Source organism: Aptenodytes forsteri, unplaced genomic scaffold (genome assembly GCF_000699145.1).
Source record: "Aptenodytes forsteri isolate BGI_AS27 unplaced genomic scaffold, ASM69914v1 Scaffold193, whole genome shotgun sequence".
NCBI classification, from domain to species: Eukaryota; Metazoa; Chordata; class Aves; order Sphenisciformes; family Spheniscidae; genus Aptenodytes; species Aptenodytes forsteri.
This window is the reverse complement of record NW_008795405.1, coordinates 8853084-8878243: the sequence shown is the minus strand read 5'-3', so window position 1 is coordinate 8878243 and position 25160 is coordinate 8853084. Positions and strand designations below refer to the sequence as shown.

Sequence of the window (25160 nt, the reverse complement as noted above, 5' to 3'; positions counted from 1 at the left end):
TAAAAAATCATTTCTTTTTTTTTTTTTTTAAATGTCTACCAACTTCTTTTAGGCACAGCCTGTGCACGTGGTCAGTTTGGGTCCCCGTTCACCGCATAAAGAGAACGGGACAAGAGCCCCTTAGCTTAACCACTCTGTTTTGTGAAGTAAATATGCTTTACACCTTTCAGCTGAGGATCTGAAAGAGTTTGCAAAGGAATTCTGGTTGTATTCCACTCATTCCTTACTTCTCCGATAATCTCGCCTGTCAGCTAGCAGTGATTGACAGTCCAAGGAGTTTGAACAGCATCATTCATAGCAAATCAGAGTGGAATCCTGTGTCTCCCCTTCTTTTTTAATTAAAACGTAACAGATAATAGTAAGTAAAAGGTTGTTTAAACTGTTTTGGTTAGAAAGGAGCTACATGATAGCAGTTTGGCATGTTAGAAGCATTTAAGGGGCCTGTAAATGTGACTTAGCTGCAAAGTCTTGCCTGAGTGCTCACCTTCTAGAGACTCGAGTGAATTATTCTCTTGTCACATTTCAGTTCATGGTATTTCATATTTCCTCTGTTTTTGAAATGTTTAAGTAAAAAAATCCAGCGAAGCCAATATTTAACTTAGATGTTTGCTTCTATATAGCGCAGATGGTACTAAATCTTTGCATTAGCAAAGTGTTTACTGGAAGATCTGAGATGCATATGCAACCGAATTCAAGAAAAATGTAAGCGAAAGCAAGTTTGATAGATTTTTACAGGTCTGCAATGTATCTTCTACAAAATCTCTTCTATGAAGTATTGAAGTAAGAAACAAAAAACCCCTAATAACTAGGATGCTATGTTTAGTCTAAACAAACTGCGTTGCAGTTGTTTTAAATAAATCCTGTTATTATGTATGCTTTTTAAGCTAAGTTAAAGCCCTAACCTAAGGCTGACTAATTTCACTCTTAGTCTCTTCGGTGTTCAGGCAGCTTATGTTCACTGTGTTGCTTTCAGCAGGAGCTTTCACTAAAAAAGGCCAGTATGGTCTCAGAATATTGATTGTTGTAATGAGAAAGTAATTCTGCTACTCCATTGGTTATCTTGTAGACATCTGCAGTGGAAATGTCAAGATCTTCAAAGGCTATCTTTGTTTTCATACGTCTTTATAATAATTCTTCAAAAACGACGTTAGTTCCTGCACTGCCTTACCGTTGGCTTGCATCTCATCTCTCAGCCCACTTGGGAAGCTCTCCAGCAAAAAAAGTCAAAAGGCCCTAAACACTAGATTCCTGCTCTTCTGTCGTTTCCTTTATTTGAAAATTAAAGAAGTTTTAGAAGGAGTATTGCAGGAAGAGTGGAACCAGTTTTGTCAGATGATGGCAGTGTTGCTGGGGCTGTCTTCCCTCCTCCATTGATTTCCTTCTGAGAAGCAGAAGAGCAGCTTGTTCTAGCCATGTTGAACATCACTCCCTGGGGAGAGTGCTCAGCCGTCATCCACAGACCTGGGCGAGTCTTTAGTGTCTCCATGTACAGGCTGGAGCTGGCTCGTAGCAATGCAAAATAATGGTTGTCAGGTGCTCAGATGGAAAATAGGCTTTAGTCTGCTTCTGTTTGTTTGGGTAAGTTTGTGTCTAGTCCTGTTGGTCTTTAATGGGGATACACTTGCAAAAGATTGGCAAGGGAGAAAGAGTTGCCCCAGCAGGGTTTTCCAATGTGTTTAATAATAGGTTTTCAAAACTAGTAATTTGATTTATTTGTTTATTGATTGATTCATACTAGTGACTGTTAGTTGGTCTCAATCTCAGGAAGAAGGGAAATAAATGGTATGGACTTCGATTTTTCTTTTTTTATAATATGCCTGCTTGTCTTGGACATAATTCTACAAACAAAAAGCAATCTGTTCTCTCAGGTGTGACTTTACTCAAGAATTAGCATTAACACACCTCCATTTATCCACTGTCCCTCCTGGGGAAAACATACCTAATCTAAAACTGGAGGGCAAGCCTCGACTGGCTGTCATGGCTGTGTGGTATGGAGTTGAGCCCCAGCAGACTGCATACCTGCCGGTCTGTGTACCTGCTAGTTGGTCATGCTTATACTGTTTTTTTAAACATACTTTTGGTGGCAATTCTAGCTGTCCTGCCTACATCCACGCCTTGAAACCCAGGATTGCACAGCGTACACCAGAGTAGGAACTGTTGGGCTTGCAGCCAGTTTTCCCAGCCTTTCCTAGGTTCACGAAGAAGCCCCTGTGCACAGACCTCCCTAAGCTGTGGGCCACCATCCTTCCCCTCTGGTTCTCCCAGTCCTCCACGTACAAGGCTCTGCCTGCTGGCACCTCTCTGCACCTTCCTGCCTGGACCTGCTCTGCTGTCCTGCAGAGGAGAGCAGAAGAGAGAAGGCAAGAGTCTGAACAGAAGTTTATATGCAGGCATGGGAGTGCAATGGGAGAGGTGAGACCACTTGCAAGCCAGGTCTCGCATGGCTTGCTCACTGGTTTTCCTTCACAGTGCCGTGGTTCAAGTGCTACTGGAGTAGCCTCTGGCCAGCTCCTCTTCATTATACCGGGAGTCTCGCTTACATGCTTAAAGCTGCTGCCAGAGTGCTCAGGCCGGCCACATATGACAGCTGTGGGCTTACATCACCACTCTGCACTGCGTTGAGTGTCAGGTATGAGGCTCCAGCTCTGTGCCGCTCTCCTCCAAGTGCAGATAGCCACCGAGCTTCAGGCATCCTGCCTGAGTTCAGCAGCTCAGGGCACATGGCATGCTGGAAGCTGATAGGTATGGGTCCTGTGCCTCCATAGCGCTGCCTTTAAGCTTTTTGCAGGTCGGCTTTGTCATGAAGTGGTGCGAAGTCTGATTCTGGAGTGTCAGACATCATCCTGGTGCTTCTGCAGGTTTAGGTAGATGAGCCTCTGTGTAAATAGGCTTCCACTGGTATAGTTTCTTCATGACTGTGTTTTTGTGCTCTTTCCCTCTCTGTCATAGTGTTTTGCGGAGGGCTTACCTGCCCTAGAGAAGCACAGTTTGGCAGGCAGCTTCTGGAGAGTCCCTTTCCCTGGGTCACGTTGTGAGCAGCGACACTGCGTAAATACTTCTGAAAACTCACATTCAATCTTTTTACTTTGCTCCAGCTCCTGTTAGAAGAGTTTTCCAAAATACTGTTGCTGTGTTGTCTAGAAATGTTCTGGTTACCAGTCTGTCTTCAACCAATGTTGCTTCACTGAAGCTGTCTTTAAACTTAATAGTTCTTCTTCCTTGTTTCCCCCGCCCTGCATCCTGTGGTCACCTCATTGTATTCATAGAGTCTTACTTCTTTTCTGCCTTTGTTTTGCTTAACTGAGCAAGCCAAGCTCTCTGTTTTCTCTCCTAAAGTAGGTTTCTGTGTCGGTTCAGTTATCCAGCTTGGGTTTTTAGCTTTTTTTCTTCTTTTTTCCAAAGAATGAATCTTTCCTACTTTTCTCAGGATACAAGTTGGAGAGAGCTCTTTGCGCAGTGACTTGGAGGAACTGCAGCCTCCCGCAAGCTGAGGTCTAGAGTTCCTCAGCCCAGTCTATTTCCCAGAGGTTTCAGAGAAACCATTTAGTTCATAAAAACTTGCTCTTTGGAAATCCTAGATCTTAAAGAAAATTAGGCTTGCTGTTATCCTTCCTACTTAATCTAAACTGAATCACTTCATGGTCCCCTGTTCCAAAGTTGTTCTCGTTACTTAAGATAAAAAGCAGAAAAGAATCTGTTCTTGTTCATTCAGCAACGTGGATAAAGAAACTTGTCAACTGTCACATCCAGGAATAACTGCCCTTACCATGGTTAATAGCATTTGTTCTCCAGTCTGTACTGTGAAGTTGGTCTCCCATGTTGACATAATGCCCATTTCTTTAATGATGCAGAGCTCTATCCAGATCCATATCTGGTGCAAGAAGACAAGAGCAGACCCAGTGTCTCTCTCTTAGAAGTCGTCTTTGACCATCTTTCCACAGCATTTCCAAACATACTCTGTTTTCTTCTCTTTTCTTTATTTCTGAAGTCTGCTGTTTCATTATTGCATGACAGTATCCTTCCATAGAAAACCCGTATTTCTTTTCCTTGAAAAGCACAGACCTTTTGACACCTGTTTCAATAATAATTGCCGTTCTACCCTGTTTGTGAATTTTCCTGTAATAACACTCGTGCCTTGAGTTCCTCTTTTTTTTATGTCAGTCTGCCTGCGTTATTAGCACACAACTATTTTAGCTGTTGGGTTTTTTGTTCACCTTTTCTGCTCTTGTTTTTGGTTTTAGACTACATTTGGCTCCCTAGTTAGACTATATACAGTCCTTTCACTGGCAGTGTCACATGCCTGACCCCTTTTCTCATCATTAGTAGCATTTTTTTCCTTCAAATCCCTGAAATACCTTTCTCACTGTTGTTTTCATGTTTATCTGACATTTCCTCCTTCCCTTTCTGGACCCTGAATCCGGTGTGGAATTTGTTTGCCTCCCCCAGCCTTCCCCTGCTGTGTTTATGCTGTGGGTTGTGCCATGGTGGTTCCAGTAGTTGGGATGTTTGGGGTGAAGCCGTCCTGGAGACTCATCTTGCAGTGAAAGTACTCAAAAGCCACCTTTTCCTGCAGAACCAGTGGCTGAGAGAGGGGGGGACTTGTAAGCATTTCCGCAAGGGTCACTCGGGCTGTGCAAGATGCATCGGTTCTTTTCCAGTCAGCATGTCCTGTGCATGCTGGACTGAAAGACATCCTTGGTTCTCAGGGTCTGGTGGACAGGAATGTATTTTGAAATAGCATTAGAGGGAAATGAGTGCTTGCAACAAACACTTGTATGGGACAATAAGGTATGGTTTATTTGGTCTTAAATGGTCAAGAGTTTTGTGGACGGCTTCCTCCTGCCAGCCATCCTCCCACTTTGCTGGAAGAAAAACCTATTGTTAGCAGCAGGGCCATCATGAAAGCTTGAGCTTGAGCAGTGATGACCTTGATGTCCCAGTTAGAGATAACAGACATCTGCATAACTGGGGACAAAGAGCATGTGTATTTGTGTGTATGTGTATCCTTTGGTCAAAAAAAATACGTGTGCAACCTGTAAGGCTGCAAGGAGTTACAGCCCTCATAATCCCATCTTCCACTGTAGAAGCTGAGGCTGCAGCAGTCAGTTAAGAAGATGGTTGAAATTCCTGATCACAAATTAGGTAAGTACATGATGGAACAGCAAATTGTTTCTCTCTTCTTCTGTGCTGGGCTCACTGGCTAGTGCTTTCTCTAGCTGATGTTTTCTGTTCAGTACTACAAGCTGCACAGGCTGCATGGAGTCAAAAAAAGATTTTACTGTTGCCTCTGTGATGGATAAAATTTATTTTCACATCCTTCAGCACTGAAAATTAAGCTTGCCAGTAATGTATACCAAAAGGAAAAATTATTTTAAAAATAAAGGAACAAAACCAAAGCAAACATCTCCGCCCTGTTTCTAAGCAGAGAATGTTTTATAATACGCCATTTTCATGCATAGGATGTATATCTCATCTCTCTTTATTCAGCTGTCTCTTAAAAGTTTTTTGTATTGCACTGGTAAAATATATATCAGTGTTGTGAGTCTTTCTTTTAACAGTTAATTGATCTTAATCTTTACTACAGAGATGAAAAGTTAGAATGATATGTTTTGGTGTCATACAGCTTTGCAAATGATAGATGAACCACTGAGTTTGGGCATGTGTAAGACCTTCTGTAACTCTTCCTCCTATCTTTCTTTTTATTAAAGCTAATATTTTTAACAAGAATATATGTTGTAACTGTTTGTTTATACAGTTTTTCAGCTGATAAAATGGTATTGTTAGAGAATGGAAATTGTATCTGTAGCTTCACGACGGTACAAATTTAACAAATTAGAGGAGCAGGAAGAAGGTTTCTTTTACAAATGTTCTGTATTTTTGAAAATTAGACCTCTCAGAATAATTTGTGCCATAGCTTACTTGGCAGTGCTGGAAATGAACTTAAAAAACGGGAAAAATTATTGGTTCGTTTAGACCCGTACCTTTCTTCTTCTGTGTCTCATACTAGATCCTTTCAAAGGAGTGGGAGAACCACTGTGACTGCCACAGACCAGTTTTGTATTGCTAGTGAAATTGCTTCCTCCTGGCCTCTGTTATATAGCTTCCAGAATTCTCATTCTTGGTCTTTCGTGCACTGTTGTTGAGGTATGAATATAATTTCTTGTTTCTTCCCAAGATCTTGGTTCTGAATCCTGTTGGCTTACCGTATGCTTCCACAAGTATTCTGTTTATTTTAAGAGCTCTACTCAACCTTATTTAAATATTTCAGAAGTGGACTCAGTGGCATCCTACACCGAGGAGTTTGACAGAGTTACAGTACTTACAGTTTTCTTCAGGTATTTCTTTCTATCTTGCACATTGCAGTTTTATTTTAACAGCTATGTTCTTATTCTGTCATCAGGCAAAATACATTAAAAATAGGAAAAGAAAAAAAAAAACGGGGAAAAAAGTCTTAACTCTATTAATTATTCTTTATGTCTTTGACCTAACCTGACTCATACCAAGGTTAACCATCATGTTGTGGGAAGGCAAAAGGCACATCTATTAGCAGACAAGTTATATAGGGGCAAGCTGCTATTTGCTCTGTTGCAGTTTAATAAGCCTGAAGGTAAAAGGTGGAAGACAGTGTTGCTTCTGCAACATTTTCCTGCTGCTGAAAATTGAAAATATCAAAGAATCAGATCACAAAAAACATGTAGGAATGAGCTGTGCTAGGAATTGAAGCAGGGAATAAAAAGACTGATCTTGTAGAAAAGGAATAAACTGGACTTTTATCTTCTGAGTACAGTGGCATTCCAAGTTTTATGCATTCCAGCTAGAGTAGAGCATTTGAATGGAAAAAAGCAGTGGAGGGTGCTGAGGCAGAAGCAGAAGGGGCCAAAAGCTAGCATACTGAATGGTGAAGTGAAATTCTTTACAAAAATAGTTCTATTTTAGAGGTAGTAACTTTAAATTAAAAGAAGATCTTATAAATTCCTTCCTGATGAGATAACATGGCAATGGTTGTAGTGTACAGATGGTGCGGTTTATTTACTAACTATATTTTTTACGTCAGTTGGCGGTAACATTTTAGTAGTACCTAAATATGCATCTTAAGTGCCTCTCTAGGCATCTGTGCTGGAAAATTCAGGCCATGGTTGCTTTGAACTGCTTCAACTGCTATTTCCTTTAAAACCTCATAGTATGGCTATAAAAATAAATACCCTCTAGCAAAATCAAGAGGGACCGTGTTATCCTAATTTTTATTATGATTTAGTTGGAAGGGGATGGACTTGAAGCATTCAGTGAAATTAGATCAAAGTTTGAAATAAAAATATCAAAATAATATGAATTACTATAAAACACTTCCTCTCTCTATGAAATGAACTCTGATCAGAGATCACAAACATAATAAAAGGACAGCTGTCACATCCGGCTTTCTCAGGTACCCTGTTCGGTTTTAATTATTTTTTGTCAATTCTAGAGTAAACAGCCTGCTACCTGAGGGTTATCCTCTGCATTGCTGAACATTTGTGTGTAATCTCGTGCCAAAATATTTCATGCCTACTATTTCGCCACTTCACATGCCTGTGCAGGACAGATTCTGATCTATACAGGTAATGTGCAGAGTGAAGTTTGGCTCAAAGCACGTCTTGACATTATGGACTAGATAGTAATTCCACAGAGTGATAATTTGTAGGTTAGTTCCTCAGTGAAAGAACTAGATGCTGTTCAGCGATTTGGTGGTCACTTTGGCACACTTAGCTGAAGAGGGGTTTGAATCTAAAATGCAGCCAACAGACCTGCCATGAGGTTTGTGACTTACCCTTTGTTGATACTGTCTTCATCAAAAGAACTTTTGTCTTTGAAAGCAATGCTGGCAAAAATAACAGTAGGCTCCCACTGCAAGGGGAGGTTCTGCAGCAGTGGTGGGGTTCCTGCCCCTTGTTGGCTTTGAACTGCGTTGGGATGTATGCTTTCATGCCTTCTGAGTTTGTGTAAGTGCTTAAGGTTTCTTCCAGGTCCGTTCTGATAACCCTGTGAAGGACACTTGGTGGATGAGGGACCAAGCACTGAAACTTCAGATTGTAGCATGAAGCACTGAGTATATAGACGGCAGTCATCTGTTAGGGAGAGCTGTGGCTGCTGGCAATTTTTGCCGCTATTTTTTTGTCACTCTCCGATGTTGCCTGTTTGAGACTTTGACGTACTCTTCCTTCTTCGTACAACACCCACAATCCTTCCTCTTCTTTGTTGTTCCTTACTTTCCTCTTTCACTGGGAAAGTTGGGCATCTTCTGCTTTCCACTAGCAAAAAATGAACATACAGTTTGTGTATGCAGTCAAGCCACCACTTTAATTATCAAAAAGAAACCAGAATGCATTAATTTAAATACTTAATTTTCTAAATTCCAAAACTTTGTATGTAGTTATTTTTAACCTGGTTTCCTAGGGAAAGATGTTCCTGCAATCATTTTTCACTAACCACCCACTGTTAATAAATTCAGGAGCCTTTGTGTTGATCGCAGACTTCAGGTAGGGCAGAGATCTCAGTAATGAAATCCACAGCTTCACAAATGCAGACAGGCGGGTAGAAGGGAGAGGATCCAGTTACCAGGCTGGTCGGGCTGCCATGCGAGGTCAGCCCTTACTGCTACAAATGAGAGGATCCGCGTGGAAGAGACTTCACCAAGGCGCCAACTGTGGGGAAAGGGCAGTCGGCGTGGGGGCACTGGTGGGTACCAGGAGTCTACGGAGGAAATGCCAGTCCAAGGAAAGACGCCCTTCATTTGCCTGGCTTCAGTGCTGCTCCTCGTGACTACTTTTTGGCTCTTCTTGATGTCCTTCTCAGGAGAACACTTGCAAATTGCGAGCGTAAACGCTGCGCAAGAATGAACTGGCCTTTCAGTTTGCCCTCGGATGTTGCTTCTGCGCCTTTTTGTGTGGTCTCTGACTGCTGGCCCTCAGCCCTTGACTTCCTTATGCAGCCAGTCCCTCCTTTTTTTTTTTTTTCCTCTCTGCAGAAGGACAACCCAAAGCACAGTGTCCTCGATCCTACTGACACCACCCTGGGTGCGTGTCTCCAAGCCCTCTTACCTCTGCCAAGGCATTATGGAATAGCTGTCTGGTTCCTTCAAGAATATACCAATGGGAACAGAGCTAGATGCCATAGCAGGTGTGGATGTGCTTGAATCATGGTTGTGCTTTGGAAAACAGCTGCTGTGGATGCAGTTGTGTGTTGTAAACAGCTCGTTAGTGTTGTGAAGTCATTACAGAAACACGGTGGTACCATTAGTGGTCCGAAGGCTAAGAACGCACCTTTCAAGATAAACTGATTGCATCAATTTTATCTCAAAGCACAGAGTTTGTTACACAGACAAAACCCGAAGTCAGCAGGAAATGTGTTTTTTCTGGTTGTGTCCTTTTGTTCTTTCAATAGCAAAATTAACGTTATGCTACAATGTTACCCAGTGGTGGGACCTTATTTAAAGTAAAACAAGAAAACAAAATTTAGGAACAGCTGATAAACAAATGCTGAAGTTGGCTGTATGAATTATGATACAGTAAATTCAACTTCTAACAATCTTCTGATTTTATGGTATGAAAGAGATGGGAGAATTCTGGTTTGGTTTGGCTTTATTTCTCAGGCTTCTTTGCTTTTTGTCTTGCTTTTTAATGTTAGATAGATTATCCCTCTTCAGTTTGACTAAAGAGAAACTTGCTATGTGGGCTGTGTGCTGTATGGACCCAGTCCTGCAACATGGCACGTGTTCAGGAGTGAAGCTGTTTGGAAATGGCACTTTTAGCATAGATGCTCGCAGCGGGAATATTGCTTTGGCTGTATCTTCAGACTTGAAGATGAACATAAGTTGGTAAAGCTGCTTTTCTGAGGAGTCTGCTGGTGACTTTTGAAAAGGATGTGCCGACCTGTGCAGGAGACAGATGGGCACCTGCTTTCTAGTATGTGGGCACCTTTTACACTAATTTAGTCTGCTGCTGCTTCAATTTTAGTTTTACCCCTGCTACACTGTTGCTCTGTTTACTGTTTCAGCAATTAAATAAGAGAGTAGCCATTAGAAGTGTGTTTCCAGCTATTCACGGAAAAATAGTACATACTTAAACTAATAAAAACCCCCTTTTTTTTCCTTAATCGGTCAAGTGAATTTCTGTTTTGCTTAAACAGATACTGAAATCCTCTCTGCGTCATTTGTACTGTTAATAAATTGCAGGACTTTATACCACATCACATTACTGGCAATAGATTTGAAATATATAAAGGTACAATATACATATATTTTTAACAGTGAAAAGTAATTTTCTAACATAATAGCCAAAATAAAGTGCCATGAAGCTATTAGCAGTAAATTGAATTTTTTGGTATGTAATTTAGTATAAATACTGACAAGCTGGAAAAATAAAAAAAAAACGAAACAACAAATGCATACTCATTAGTCATTCAGTTTAGCAGCGCAGAGGCAGCAGTCGGCCAGGGTGTGTGTTTTTATGTCTGCTTCAATTGCACACTTCATTTATTTGGACATGGCATAGGCGGCTTTCTCTGTCACGCGGCATCACTGCACGATTAGCAAGTTGCGCCCCAGGGCAGCTGGGACGCTTTGCTGGGGCAGATGTTCTTTTCAGCTTATTCAGTGGCCGTTCTGGGGTTGTTTACTGTTGTCATAGCTACCTACATTTCCATAGCAGCCGAGCTGCTGTGTGTGAAGCAAGTGAATATAGTTATAAAAGGATCATATCTTGTTCTGTCTCTATAACTTACCATCTGTCAACTGACTGTTCGTGATGGATTCAGAAACCAATTTAAGAATAACAGCAGCCGGCCGATGATTTTTGCTTATATTAAAGTGACAATGGATGAGGATGCAAATAAGTTGATGCTTCAATGAAATGCTAGTTTCCCCCCCCCCCCTTAATTGTAGCAGTTTGGCTTCCAACACTTTCTCAAACACCGCTGAAATCCTTACCGACAAATCGAAATGACTGAGTGTCATCTGTACTTGCTCAGGTGTAGCTGTTCCTTACGCTTTCCCACTCTACTGTCAGCTCATCCCTGTGTGTTGCTTCCAAATTGTGGTGTTGCATCTGCTTTCACAGATCCTTTGTAAGAAAATCTAAATACTCTCCACAGAACTAAATAGTGAATTCATGAGGGTAACAGCGAAGGAATCATGCACACACGAGTACGGTTTGGTGACGTTCATCGCTGCGCTCTACTTAATAGTATCAATGGGATTACATGCAAGTTTGGGGGTAAATTCAATGTGTGATCAACGAGCCCTCTGAATAATGAACTCTTATACCTTTTCACTGCAGAGATTTGGTTGAACCTATAGTTTAGCAACGGGGGCAAGAAGATTAGCCCAGTTGTAAATAATGTATTTATTGGTTGATTTTTCCAGATCCTGACATTGATGCTGCCACTGCCATGATGCTTTTGAATACTCCCCCTGAGATACAAGCAGGTTGTGAGTAGATATTTCTATAGCATATAGCAACATAGACGTGTAAAGTTAATATTCTCTTTTATAAGTATACAGCATACCAGATAAAAAGAAGGATTTAATGAAGAAATATAACTTCCCTTGTAGACCCTTACGCTTCCTTGACCCTTACATGAGTATAATTTTGTGGTTCATACTACATTCTTTGTTACATGAATAATAGTAATCCATGATCTCTAATGTAAAAGAGGGGTTATTGTTATTCATGACATACACATAATTGAGTAACATACTATTATCCGTACTGATAGAAAGACCTGGGGCAACAGCCAGGAGAAAGGCAGAGAGAGAAAGAGAGCAAGAGAGCGAAGGGTAGATGGCATATGGTTTTGTTTTCATTTTGTTTTGATTTGACTCCCATCGTGTGAGTTACCACAGCCATCTGGATACTTTCCATTCACTTGGGCACTGTTTCAACTCCTTCCTTGCACACATCCTGCCCGTTTTGCTGCTTTGCTCTATCTGATGCAAGGCAGTAGGCAGGCTCCGGGGAGCAAGGAAAGGTCTCATTTCCTGCCAATACTGTCTTCCTTGTTCTGTGACCGGACCCGAGGTTTTGATGCTGTGTACTAACACAGCACTGAAGGGGCCGTGGCCCCTACTGTACTGGGCTTGCAAATAGGGCGGGAATCATCCTGCCCCACAGAGCTTGCAGTGAAGGTATTAGAGGAATCCGTAGAGTAATACAACCGTACAAAAGCAGAGAGTACAAGAAAACAAACATATTGCTGGTCAGCAAGCATGGTAGTAATGCCAAGTGACAGGCAGCTCTAAAAAATAAAGGCAGAAGTTAAAATAGAAGCCATTATCAAGCCTGTCTAGCATCACCGCTATTGTTATAGCTCACGCAGCCAAATCCAAATTCCAGGGGAAGCCTGGATTTGCGCTTTGATACTCTGCCTGGGGAAGAGAGTCAATTACCATCAAAGCATTTCCTGTGCAGCTGAGGAAAGCTATTGTCAGCCTGCTTTGTGACCCTGCCAGAGAAATGCCTCTTGAGAAGCTCCTCTCAAGGGAGAGCACGATGTACGAAGAAACTGTCTGTTCTGGAAAGAGAGAAGAGTGGTCCTTGTCCTCCTCTCCTGAACAGCTTTCAGGGACTGCGCACAGTAAAAGGGTGAGCAATCCCAGCTATGTGTAGGTAGGAAAAAGGAAAGATCTTATCGGGGAGAGGAGGTTATCATTTGGCTTAGTGGGAAGAATAAAATGAGAGATCTTCAAAGGATCCGAAATTTAAAGAAGCCAGGTTTGTGGGGCAGAGAAAAGGGGAAAAGAAGGTGGGGTAGAATGAGAGTGCAGGGGTAAAAGGGTATGTGAGAGAGGGAAGGAGAAATAAAGCACTATGTGCACGGAAAAGGATGGGAAAAACACAGAATAATCTGAACTCCTGGAGGAACTGGAGAGCAAGAGAAGATCGCAGACAAGTAAGGGAGGAGATCCATAGTAAGCTGCATGTACTAAACGTACTGCAGATTTTTATCACATGCGCATGTTTGCCAGCATTGCAGGTGTTTGCATGGAAATGATTTGGAGACTTGGGCACTGCCATTTCATAGAGATCATAGCTTGCAGGCTGGCAAATGGCTTATTGCTATTTTAGTTTGTAGAGGTTGCTCTGAGGAAGGAAATTCTAGCCTTCTACGAGTTTGGCATATCTCTCCCTCCATGTCACCTTCCCAGTGGGCTGTTGTGTCAGGACATCAAAAGTGAGAGGGAGATGAAAGCAGAAAGCTCCTCATTCACATTGCTCCCTCCTTAACGTCTGCAAATAACGAGGCCTTCCTCTGTGCCTTTAAACTGAAATGCAGGGTCTGCTCAGAGTTCATGAATCCTTCCAAACATTGGGTAGAATTGGCTGGCGCCAGGAGGAAAGGGCAGAAGTTTTTATCGTAACCTCAGAGATCCTCTGAATTACAAATGAGAAATATTTGTGTGTGTGTGTGAATGGGTACCTGAGGAAGTAAATCAGCCTGTCCTATGAATTGCAGTTGGGTCTCACTTACCTACCATGTTAGGAAAATCTTAGGCAACTTCAAGCATATTAATTACTACTGCACATTAAGAAACAATTGCATGAAAAATCACATTTAAAATTAGTTTTCAAACAAAAGGCAATTGGGCTATAAAAATTTCATCGCAATGCTGAGCATCATCTAGAAGCTCACAGTTCATTCTCTGCTCTCTGTCGGTGACTACAAGTGGTCTGTAAATCAAGCTGTGAATGATCAGGGCAGTAAGCATGCTGGTACTGTTTGATCCCTTGAAGATTTAGAGTTCCGTTCGTCGTATCAGGCTGTGGTGTCAAGCATGTGCTCAAGCCATCAGGGCTGCAAAATGCCCCATCTTCTGAAGACAAGCTTGCCTGGAAGTGATTTGAAGAGGGAGAGACATAGTTTACAGTTTGGCCAAAAGGTGTTAATACCTGACTGAAAACCCCTTTTGGTCTGAGAGTCTGACTCCGAGTGTGCCAGTTACTTCCACAACAAAGATGGTCAGACGGAGGCAGAACCTGAGTGTCATTTCACAGTATAACAACTTGACAAGTCAGAAAGTTTAAAACTCCAGTCCGTTAAGGCCTTTGCCTGTCCCACAAACATTTAACCATCGTGAAACATGGATACCTCTAAAGTGGATTCTGGCAGAGTCTGGATTCATGTTTGTGTGGACGGTTACATGTGTTAGCTTTTGACTTTGAAGGCATCATCTTGGATTAAAAGCTAACTTTCCAGCAGGATAAAAATCCGTGCTCATCTAGGCAATGTGGATGCTAAAAGCATCTTTAGGAAGAAGTTAGCCCCAGCCATCATTCAAAGTCTTATTAAAATTTATTCTCTTTATATAGTCTGTCAGAAAGGAATGCCATCTCAGTGGTATTAGAAAATCCAGAGTAAACTATTCCTGTTTTGTAACAGATTGATTAATTAGCTTTATGGTTTTAAATGACCATTTAAAATTCCATACCCATGTGTGAAACACTGCTAACAACCACTCATGAATTTTAAAATCAGCTTTTGCTTTTATATGAAATCCTGATATGGTGTCTGAGCTGGCATAAACATTGCTTGCCATTTACCCCAATCACACCATGCTTTAGTTTTCATGCAAAAAAAGGTGGCAGAATAGAAGAGTAAAACACTGTTATTAGGATTATTTTGTGTTTGGGGGGGGTTTACTTTATAGACTCATGAAATTGATTGTTCACATTGTCACTAAAGGTCGGAAATAATGCAATTATAGTTGGGGTGTTGACATCAGAAATCAATTTCTAAAACATTAACACTTTGCAGTATTTTCACAGAGCAAATACTTCTAGATTGTAACTAAAGGCAGAAGTTCAAAGTAGCCAGCTCTGTGCAAGACTCTACTGAAACATACAATCCAGCTGGCACCAAGAATAAAGCATGAAGGATAGTGTGATATGCTAAGAAAGGGCATGTAGGAACATAGTTTTAATACTTTTTTTGCTTCAGTTTATGGAAGTCCTTGTATTTCATCGTTTTGTATGGTTTGATTGTGTTTAAAAAGAAACAGCAACTGAAACACCTGCTTTCTTCATTAGCAACTATCACAAGTTACAAATACTTTGGATTTTATTAGTAGCCAGTACATTAATATTAATTCCAAAATATGTGACTTGCATTGAAAACTGTATTTTGACCCGCAGGGGACTGGGTACTGGCTGGGCCATCTTGGGCAAGTGCGTCAAATTTCTGGGCCTGTTTTCCCTGATGGGAATCTAATTCACAGAGTGCGCAGAGGAAAAGGAGATGGTAAATGGAACAAATGGTAAAGCTCAATTTAGAAGTCATGACTACTAACTCAGTGAAGCCCGTGGGTTAGTTTTGGACAATTATTAAGATTTTCAATACTTCAATTTTTACCAGTGATTTGAAAGTAAACGTTACCAGCTGTCACTCCAGTCACTCTTAAGAGTGTATCATCCTGAGCATGTCATTTAGTCTTGCCAAACCATTGTGTTTTGTCATGAATAAAATGGAGATTGGTTTTGGTGGTTTTGCAGTGTTTGGACTTCCTGAGGTTCAAGTCACTGTAAGCATTTTAAGTAGCATACCTTCTTAATTGGTGAGGTCATTCTGAACTTGGAACCATTTACTCTGAGGGAAGGACCAGTAAGAAGGGAGTGTGTGTAGTGTATTGCTGCTGCTGCTACTGCTGGTGAAACAATGCTGCAGTCAAAGTGATTATACTGGAAATCTTGATTTAATTCAAGAAGCTCCTGACTCAGCGATATTATACATGGCTTCAAATTCATGAGTAGTCCTTTGCCTGTTGCTGTATAATTTGGGAATTGCACACAAATGTAAGTACGTTGCTCAAGCTGAAGTTTAATACTGCAAACAGCTATAAACAGTGCTTGCAGACAGGGTTTGGGTAGAAACCAGGAAACTGAGAGTCCTCAGCTCTGAACATCCATCTTCTGTTTTTGATACTGCTCACCACTACTCACCCAGGTTAGCTGGAAAGTGGTGGCCTTCAGGAGACTTGGCAACACTGGTTTTGTGGGTGGTTCCTTACAGGAGTCTGAAGCGCTGTGGTAAAGATGTCTGGGAAGATAATGAGCACGGAGTTTTGCTGGGTGCTTCTTAACAAAGCAGGCTTTCCAAGGGTGAGATCAACATCTCTCTGGTTTGGAAATCTTTATTAATCTTTGTCTCAAAGCATATAAACCCCAGAATAGGTACATATATTTTAAATTTGGTGGGAGGAGAAGTAATTCCCTAAAGAGATCTACTAATACTGTACCTCTATACTTCTAAATTTGTACCCCGATGAAATTTGCTTTTTAAGCTAATGCAAGTGGCTTCTATATGTGGAAGATACATTTGCAGGAATCAAGACAAAAAATTGATATAAAATTGCTTAATAACAGAAATCCTCCAAATTGGATCAAATAGAACATGCTGTTTTCTTGGGACTTTTTATCGTATATGAAACTTGATAACTGTAATGTTCTGTTTGTACTGCTTGTGGACAAGTCACTTATTACAACTTATTAGACAGCTTCCAGCCTAACTTTTTATATCAGAAAATGATAAATCATTGACTGTCAAATTTTTCATAAACTTATTTTTGCTGACAATTCTGTGTCAAAGTGAAAATTGGGAAAAGACATTTTCATAGGGTTGAAACTTCCCAGTTGCTGGGATTTTTGGGGTAATGGCATCCTCAACTTCTATTAAAGAGGTTTTTGGTTTTTGTTTTTTTTTTTACTTCAGTGTTTCAGTATTAAGTCATTAAAGTGAGGAAATAGAATTGGAAAGAAAACGTACTTCTATGAAATACTTTCTACTTCTTTCTCCCTATTCCTCATATTTTGATTTAGCAGCATGGTTTAGTCTGTTGTTGAGCAGTTCCAGCATCACCAAAATGAAGAATCGCTAGCCGTGGTTTTCTACTTACACAAAAAATAACTCGGATATTTTTATAAAATGTCCTTAGACAAGGTATGAGTGTGATAGGATTATCAGGATACACTTCTCTCCGCCCCCTCAAATTTTTGTTTAGAGTAAATATCTTCTTGGATGCATCCTTGATTTGTAGTTTGTTAGGACTACAGAGTGGAGTTTAAGAGCTGTAAAGTTGTCCTTGAGCAGTAAAATGGAAGAAGTTAGGCAGATGGCATCAAAAAATGTCCTTAGACAAGGTATGAGTGTGATAGGATTATCAGGATACACTTCTCTCCGCCCCCTCAAATTTTTGTTTAGAGTAAATATCTTCTTGGATGCATCCTTGATTTGTAGTTTGTTAGGACTACAGAGTGGAGTTTAAGAGCTGTAAAGTTGTCCTTGAGCAGTAAAATGGAAGAAGTTAGGCAGATGGCATCAAATAAATGGGATTTATCCCACCAAATGATGGGATAAAAGAGTTGAAGTGAATAAAGTTACACATTTGGCAGATATCAGAAGTTGCCAAAAGCAAATGTTATCCCATCAATTATACATCATTAGCAATTTCCTATTTTCAGTTCTTGAAGCCTGAGATGAAGTATTTTGCTATACACTGTCCTGGAAGAGAGATTGGCAGAAAGAAGCTGAAGCTGACAGATATTAGCAGAAACTGAGTCTCTCTTGTCTATAATGATTTCTTCTGTGCTAGAAGAGATGGGTCAGGGAAGAGAACTTGAGATAAATGCATGTGCCACATGATGACGGAAGAGGCAGAGAACCAGTCTGTCCCGACAGGATACCTTCATACTCTAATTTTCCACTTTTTTAAAGTTCGTTTTCAATAAATACTATTCAGTCTTCCTCACTAGTCTAAATGTTGGGTACCTTGAGCTAGACAGTTTAATGAAGTGTATGGTTGTTTCCCAGATGACATAAAGAACATGTTTGTTACCCCTTTCTTTTTCATTTCCTTGATTTACAACAAATCACTTTCAGCGCTGACATTTCATTTAACTTCCATGTGCCAACATTTAACCAAGAAGTTGGTTTCCTTATTTAGTGAGCTGTTGGGGTGTCAGTGTGTCCGTGAATGCTCTATCCATTGAGTATTTCCTCCTTCTTTTCCATTTCAATTTTGCCAAATTGCTATATTGTGTGTTAGACAATCAAATCTTCAGGGAAGGACCCAGGCTAACGTGGTTTTGATTGTTGCGAAGGTCTTGGATGAGGTTGTTAGCTCAGCTGGATGGGGGAAGTTTGCTTTACCTGCACGCACGCTTGCAAGTAAGAGATGGATGCAATCTGTCAAGGGATGTGATGAAAGAAGTCCATAGTTTGGGATATTCTACGCAGCTAACATGCACACAAGACCATGCTCTGAATTGAAACAGTCCTGCGCTGGCTGTGGAGTGATCATGTGGCCTTCTACTTATTTTCCACCTTCAGAGGCTGAGTACGGGCTACAAAACAACACTGGATTTTTGAGGACTTCTGTTGGATCTTTCTAATACTATTTGAAAGTAGTGTTTTGATGGGTTCAGGTTATGGTATGTTCTCCTACATGGCACTCACTTTGTTGTCTGTTAAACTGTAATGTGAAAGTTTGCTAGAAAAGACAGAGAGATCATTTTCCCCCTTGGAGAATTTCAGAGATGCAGTCTTGATTTTTGACATTGGATGCATTGCTTCTCTCCACAGTTAGTCAGTGGAGACTTGAAATGCTGGCAGATCCTACTCAGGTTGTAGAATTCCACCAGAGCAGCATGAGATCCAAAAATCGTTTCCCCGTTCATGCAGCAGATCAGGGGCAGATTCTCTGTACACGGTTTAACTCTACTCCAGTGGAAGTATTTCCTGGGTTTAAGCTTCCTGAGAGCAGAATGAGATCCAATGCCTCCTTGAAAACATAGCAGTGATGAAAGCGGAAAGGTGAATAATGATTTTGTTGTTTCAGACTCTTTGAGTTTCACTAGGAATGTTTTGTGAAAGAGGAAGCCTTTATCACAGATGCACAGATCTTTTTGCATTGTTTTCTTTAGCTGAATTTCTCAGACATAAACGTCTCTCGGCACTTGCACAGAAAAGGTGTAAATTACATTTCACGCTTCTGCCTACGAATTGGGAACCATGTAACCTGCCTGTACTGTTGGTTAAAGAAGCATTAGAAAAGAGGAGTCTGGACTGTAAGGTGTTAGTCTGGACTGGCACCGATTGATGATATGGCTTAGAGTAAATTATCTTACCTCCACACCTTGAATCTTCAATCTAAAATATAAATACCTCACCTCAAAGTATGGTTTTGAAACGTAATTAAAGCTTGTAAGGCATAAATGTATCTTTGGAATGAAAGCGCCATGTATTTTCCAGTAAATAATCCACAACCCTTCAAAAGTACCAACATGTGAAAATAATTCCTTGGATAATAAGTAGCCATCTTCATACAGCCTGCACAAAGGCAAGGAAAGTGTCTGAGTACCAGGGACAATGTATTAGCACTTTATATAAATAGATTTTTTTAAAAATAATTAGTGTCATTTTGGGAAGGATGGGTACTGATGCTTTAAATGCTACGAGTAGAGATGCGTGAGCAATAGAGATCAGTCTTAGAGTGGTACATCGGTTATGTGGATAACTAGAAATTAGTAACTTCTACCATTGAATTATTTTGATCCTCCTTTTCATTTTAGGTTTAGAATGCTACAGAAACTAATTTACCAGCAAGTTGTGGTGTTTTGTTTTGTTTTTTTTTAATTATGGTTCCAGATGTTTACTGAAAGGATACACTGCATCACCCAGTGTCCTTCTTCAGTTGATCCCTTGCATCTGTTTGTCTGCATAACTTAACTAGTGATGTAGTGGTATTGCTGCATCATAATTTAGAGAGTTTGGGGAAACAAAAATAAAAATCAGGAGCAATAACACTGCTGTTGTAAGCTGAAATAATTAGTGAATTCTGAGTGGTGATTTCAATATACAAAGCTGTGGTGTACTTCAGAGAAAAGTTAAGACCTCTTCTGGCACAAATAGTCCTGTTGAAGCCTTTCAATGAGTGGTGGCACGCTGAACAGACCAGACATGATTGAAGTGAATGTCATAGGCAGGAATAGGTACCAAGTTGTCTCTTTGGGGATATTTTCAGAGGACAGCAAAATTCTACTTTTAATTCCTGAAGGGAAGATGTGGAGTGTGTGTGTTGAGGTGGGGATGTTTTTAAATGTGAAGCTTTCAAAGAAAGTGTTCCTGAATAGCACACTGTGACTTACAAACCTGCAAAGGGTTGAGGAAGATGGAGGATGGGTTCGAGTGGGGATGTCAACATATAGAAAGTCTAAGCTATGAGACTTGGCAGTGTATTTCATATATATATATGAGTGCAGGAAAAAAGGAAACTCGGAGAAGGTAAAGAAGGAAAGGTGTGAGACAACGTTTTTAGAGAAGTCATGGGGAAGTGAACAGGATTTTTTAAAGAAGCAATGGGAGTTGTCAGTAAGGCAGAAAGAGAGGGTAGGAGAGGAGGATAAGGTAAGCATCAGCTAACTCTGCCAACAGACCAGGATAATTAGGTAACCATGGAAAGAAGAGTTTGGGCATTGAGGAGCCTGTTGCTCTCTTTTTGCAGTAGAACTGTCAGTGTGTTTGCTTTGAAGTTTTATATGTATATGTATTTAGGCAACATCCATAGCTAACTGACATGTGGCTCTGTGTGTATGCATAAACGTTTCATTTCAGTATAAAACTCTATGGTTTGTATCACAGTAAAGAGAAAATCCCTGGATCTTTCTTGGTCAAAACTCCTGTTTCATTTCTTTTAACGGGACTTTGTAAATGTAGAGAAACTGTACTGTGTAGTGCAATACAAAATCTGTCCCTCTTGAAAGCCTGTTGGAAAAACCATGCCCATTGGAAATGATGTCTTTTTATCCATCTCTTGATACTTAGTAGGTTTATCTGTTGCTTTGAATTTACCTGTTATCTGTGCATTTTAGGTTAGCCATATCCTTGAGCAGACTGCTTTTCTTTTATGACACTGGTATTTTGGCCATCTTAAGGTCATGCTGTTGAAACAAATATAATAAGTTCAGATTTTGGAGTTTTTAACAAGATAACATTCCTCTACAATATCTACAAACCCAAACATCGGAGCATTGAAAGCCTGATAGTGTCCCCTGAGTGAAACAGATTTGATCGATTTCTCATAATCTAGTGCTGGAGGAAAAAGTGTACAAAGTAGTGAAGTATAAGTAGCAAAAAGCAATTTTTAAATTATTTTGGTCATTGAAAGCTGACCCTAGTTGTTATAAAGTAGGTTCTGTAATTTTAGCCATTTGAGGCTGTACTTAAGCACCTAAATATAAATGACCTATTCTTCAGAGGTGCTCAAAAGCAAGGGTGGGTATAACGCAGTGACAGGATTTGATTAGGAGGGTGATGTGCTCTCACCAGCAGGAGAGAGAAGATTATTTTCCCAGAACTAATCTGTGTGGTCTGGAGTGAAGCAAGGTGAGCATCAGGATAGCAGGAAGGGAGGTGTGGATCTGGCTTGGTGCTGATAGGAAGTTGAAATGTACCTCAGCAGCTTAGAAGTAATGTACTTCTGAGACTACATTTCTCTGCTTCAGAATACACTAATATTTTTGGGTGTGAGCGTTTGAAGTTGGGCATGTAAAGTGTATGTGTTGATTCTTAGGCTGAATGATTTTTCTGGTCTCCCTGTAATTTGTTTAAAAATAAAATTCTGTAGGTGTATATGAAGTGATATGGTTTACATTTGTCTTATATGTATTTGTACAATATCTGTATGTTTAAAAATAATACATCCAGAGTAATGATCATCATTCTCTTTTTGGATGTTCCCCATCAGGGGAAGTTACAGTATGAACGATGACTTATAGTAAAGAAAAAGTGAGCAAACTGGCTAGCTGTGGACGTTAAAGAAGCAAGTTCGGGTTGAGGCTGTTGGAGGTTACTGTTCCAACCTGAAAGGACATAATAGCTGTGCAAACAAATGGCATTACACATAAGTCCTAGTAAGTGCCTAGGATGAGGACTGCATTCAGCAGTCCTGCATCCCACAGTGGAGGAGGAAAATGCTGAGGACCTGCTAAGGACAGACTCTTCCTTTGGTGGTGCCTTGGTAGTGCTTCCTCTGCTATTCCTTCAGCTGGGGGGTTGGCTGCCCGAGGCTGAGCAGCACACGGAAACATGCCTGGATAGAAGAGAAGGACTCGGTTGTAGGTTAAAATCTTGTTGGCCAGAGCTGCAGTTTTCAATATACAGCCAAGTTAAAAGGCCCCAGTGAAATCTCTCATCTGTAGTGGCCAGTACCTACGCAGTTCGGTGTCAGTGGCATCAGCGCGCCGTGTTGGATGAGGGGAGGCTTGGCTGTGACCCAGCCGTGTGCTGGAGGCACATGACTGCTGTCAGGCGGGGTGACAGAGGTCATCGGTGGCAAGAGAGAGGGGCTAATTAGTGGTATGGAGCTAATGCCTTTTTAGCCTCTTCTCTTTGCTTTCCTGGTAAATCCACATTTGTAGTTAGTATTTTATTTTGCAGGAGACAGAGGCCAAGAGATGGCTGCTCAGAAAGTAAGCTGGGATGATAAAAAGCTATGACCTGTGTTCTTGCAGTGAAGTGCTTATATTCTGTTTATCTGTAGAGGGTTGTTGTTTCTTATTGTAGACGAAATAGTTACATCTATGCTCATAGCTGGTTTTGACTCTAAGCACATGCATTCCCAGCAGAACGGCGATTACAAAACAAAAGTGATTCGGTTGTACAAGGAATGATATGCAGCAACTGGGTCAGGCAGTGGCTTCCACAAGGCATGTTATCATTGGTTGCTGTTAAATTTTTTGCCATGAAAATAGCATTGGAAATAGCATGGCATTCACAAGAACTGAGGCTGAGATGTTCAAGGTAAGCAGTGTACTACGTGAGCCTCTCTAATGTTTTCTCAATTCATTGAAAAGCTTAAGTTCCACACTTTGCTCCTACATTTTTCTAACTTTTCCTTTAAAAGAAAAAATGTTCCTTTTTTGTTTTTTTTTGTAGTTCCTCCGGGAGTGATACAAAATGGAGCTCGAGTTCTGAGTAGAGGAATATTTCCTGGAGCCAGGCCATTGCCAATCAACCCTATAGGAAGCATGGCTGTTGCAGTAAGGTAAGAGTGGCTCATTGCAGGATCTTTATGAAATAAATCAGTATTTTGCAGAGAATGTAAAAGTGTATGTAAGCTCTGGTCAACAGACACTTTGCTGCGTGCTAATACTTCTGAGGTTCTAAACGAAATAAAACTCTGCCACCTAAAATTCTTGCGTTATCATTCTTGGCAAGATAGCCATAGCATATCTGTCTGTTGCACACTGGTTTGTAAAAAGCAGTTTTATTTTCACTAGCAAATTGCAGGCATTTTATGGTGAGAACCTCCTGCAGTGACCTGTTTTTCTAAGTGCAGATGCTTTTTCCTGTTCCTCCCTCCCTCCCTTTTCCTAAAGACCTTTTGGATTAAATACCAGTGAGAAGAATAACAATAATATTAAAGCAAATTCTGAAAGATATCTAAACGTATAGCTGTCATTGTGTTAATAACTTGGGTCTTTGTGAGGCAGTTTCTTTTACAACAGTTTCTGTTTCAAGGTTATACTGAAACATTCAAGGGTAAAATGTTGTTTGAAGATACTCAACTTTTTCAGAAAGCAGGGCAGTAAGAGACATCTAGTGATGGCAATAAGAACTGTGGTTCAGTCATTTGCTTTAATTAAAGCAGTGATGGTTTATTGGTGGAAGAACAATTTGCCTCAGGTGTAGCTCCATTTTCAGTCAGTCACAACAGAGATTAATTTGGTCAAGTGTGCTGCCAGTGCCCTTCTCTTTCAGAACTCTCAGTATCTGCAAAAGCTATTTCAGCTCAGGCAGTTGGGTGTTCTGGGTGGGGTTTCATAATTAGCGCTGACCCCACTTTGCTGGGCTGTTCCAATTACACCCTCTGATCTCAGTAAAAGGATGCAAGACAGTGAAATAAAGTATCTGGATAGCTGCTTATCCCATTATTGTTTACTTGGGATTTTTTTCCCATTTGCTCTTTTTTTTTTTTTAATCCCTTTTCAGAATCAGTGTCTAGCCCTTTGGGTGTAGTATTTCCATCCAATAAATGGAGAGAGAGAGAGAACCTGTGACATTAATTTACTCTTGATGCTTAAAATGCATAGAGGGGAAGACACTAATTGGAATAAGATCCATATTTTTTGATGGGCAACTGTTTCAGCTGTTTTTCACATTTTCTATGCTGAAGGGATGCAACCCTGAGGGTCATCCTCCAGAAGTCTGCAGAGTTCCTCTCCATCTTGCTGTACCACAGTCTGGCCTTACTAGCAGTGGAGGTCAACCATCTTCAGTAGCTTTGCCGCTGGCTTTAGCCAGGACTTGTATTCTGCTCCAGTGGGGATTGCAGAGCTGTAGGACTATTAGATCATTAATTATATATAGTTTTTATGAGTTGTCCAAGCTAAATGGAGGACATAGTGGTCTGAATATTCTCTCTTGAATTAGAATAGAATAGACTATTTCAGTTAAAAGGGACCTACAATGATCATCTAGTCCAGCTGCCTGACCACTTCAGGGCTGACCAAAAGTTAAAGAATGTTGTTAAGGGCATTGTCCAAATGCCTCTTAAACACTGACAGGCTTGGGGCATAGACCACCTCTCTAGGAAGCCTGTTCCAGGGTTTGACCACCCTCTCAGTAAAGAAATGCTTCCTAATGTCCAGTCTAAACCTCCCCTGATGCAGCTTTGAACGACTCCCACGCATCCTATCACTGGATACCAGGGAGAAGAGATCAGCACCTCCCTCTCCACTTCCCCTCCTCATGAAGCTGTAAGAGAGCAGCGAGGTCACCCCTCAGCCTCCTTTTCTCCAAACTAGACAAACCCGGAGTCCTTAGCTGCTCCTCACAGGACATGCCTTCCAGCCCTTTCACCCGCTTTGTTGCCCTCCTCTGGACGCACTCAAGTACCTTAACATCCTTCTTAAATTGTGGGGCCCAGAACTGCACACAGTACTCAAGGTGAGGCTGCACCAACATTAAATACCGTGGGATAAACACCTCTTTTGACCGGCTGGTTATACCGTGTTTGATGCACCCCAGGATGCAGTTTGCCCTCTTGGCTGCCAGGGCATGCTGCTGACTCATATTGAGCCTGCTGTTGATCAGCACCCCCAGATCCCTTTCTGCAGGGCTGCTCTCCAGCCACTCCT

At 41.0% G+C, this 25160-nt stretch overlaps 1 protein-coding gene across 5 annotated transcripts in view; it reads left to right on the top strand.

Moving 5' to 3' along the window:
- Positions 1-25160, top strand: part of FOXN3 (forkhead box N3) — a 135192-nt gene that overhangs the window by 98165 nt on the left and 11867 nt on the right. For 2 of the 5 annotated variants that reach the window (XM_009280765.2, XM_009280766.2), the window contains exons 5-6: positions 11396-11461; positions 22957-23065. In XM_009280765.2, the coding sequence (XP_009279040.1) occupies positions 11396-11461; positions 22957-23065 (175 nt within the window). The remainder of the gene's footprint in view (positions 1-11395; positions 11462-22956; positions 23066-25160) is intronic. The other 3 variants (XM_009280767.2, XM_009280768.2, XM_019472489.1) reach the window with 2 other exon arrangements.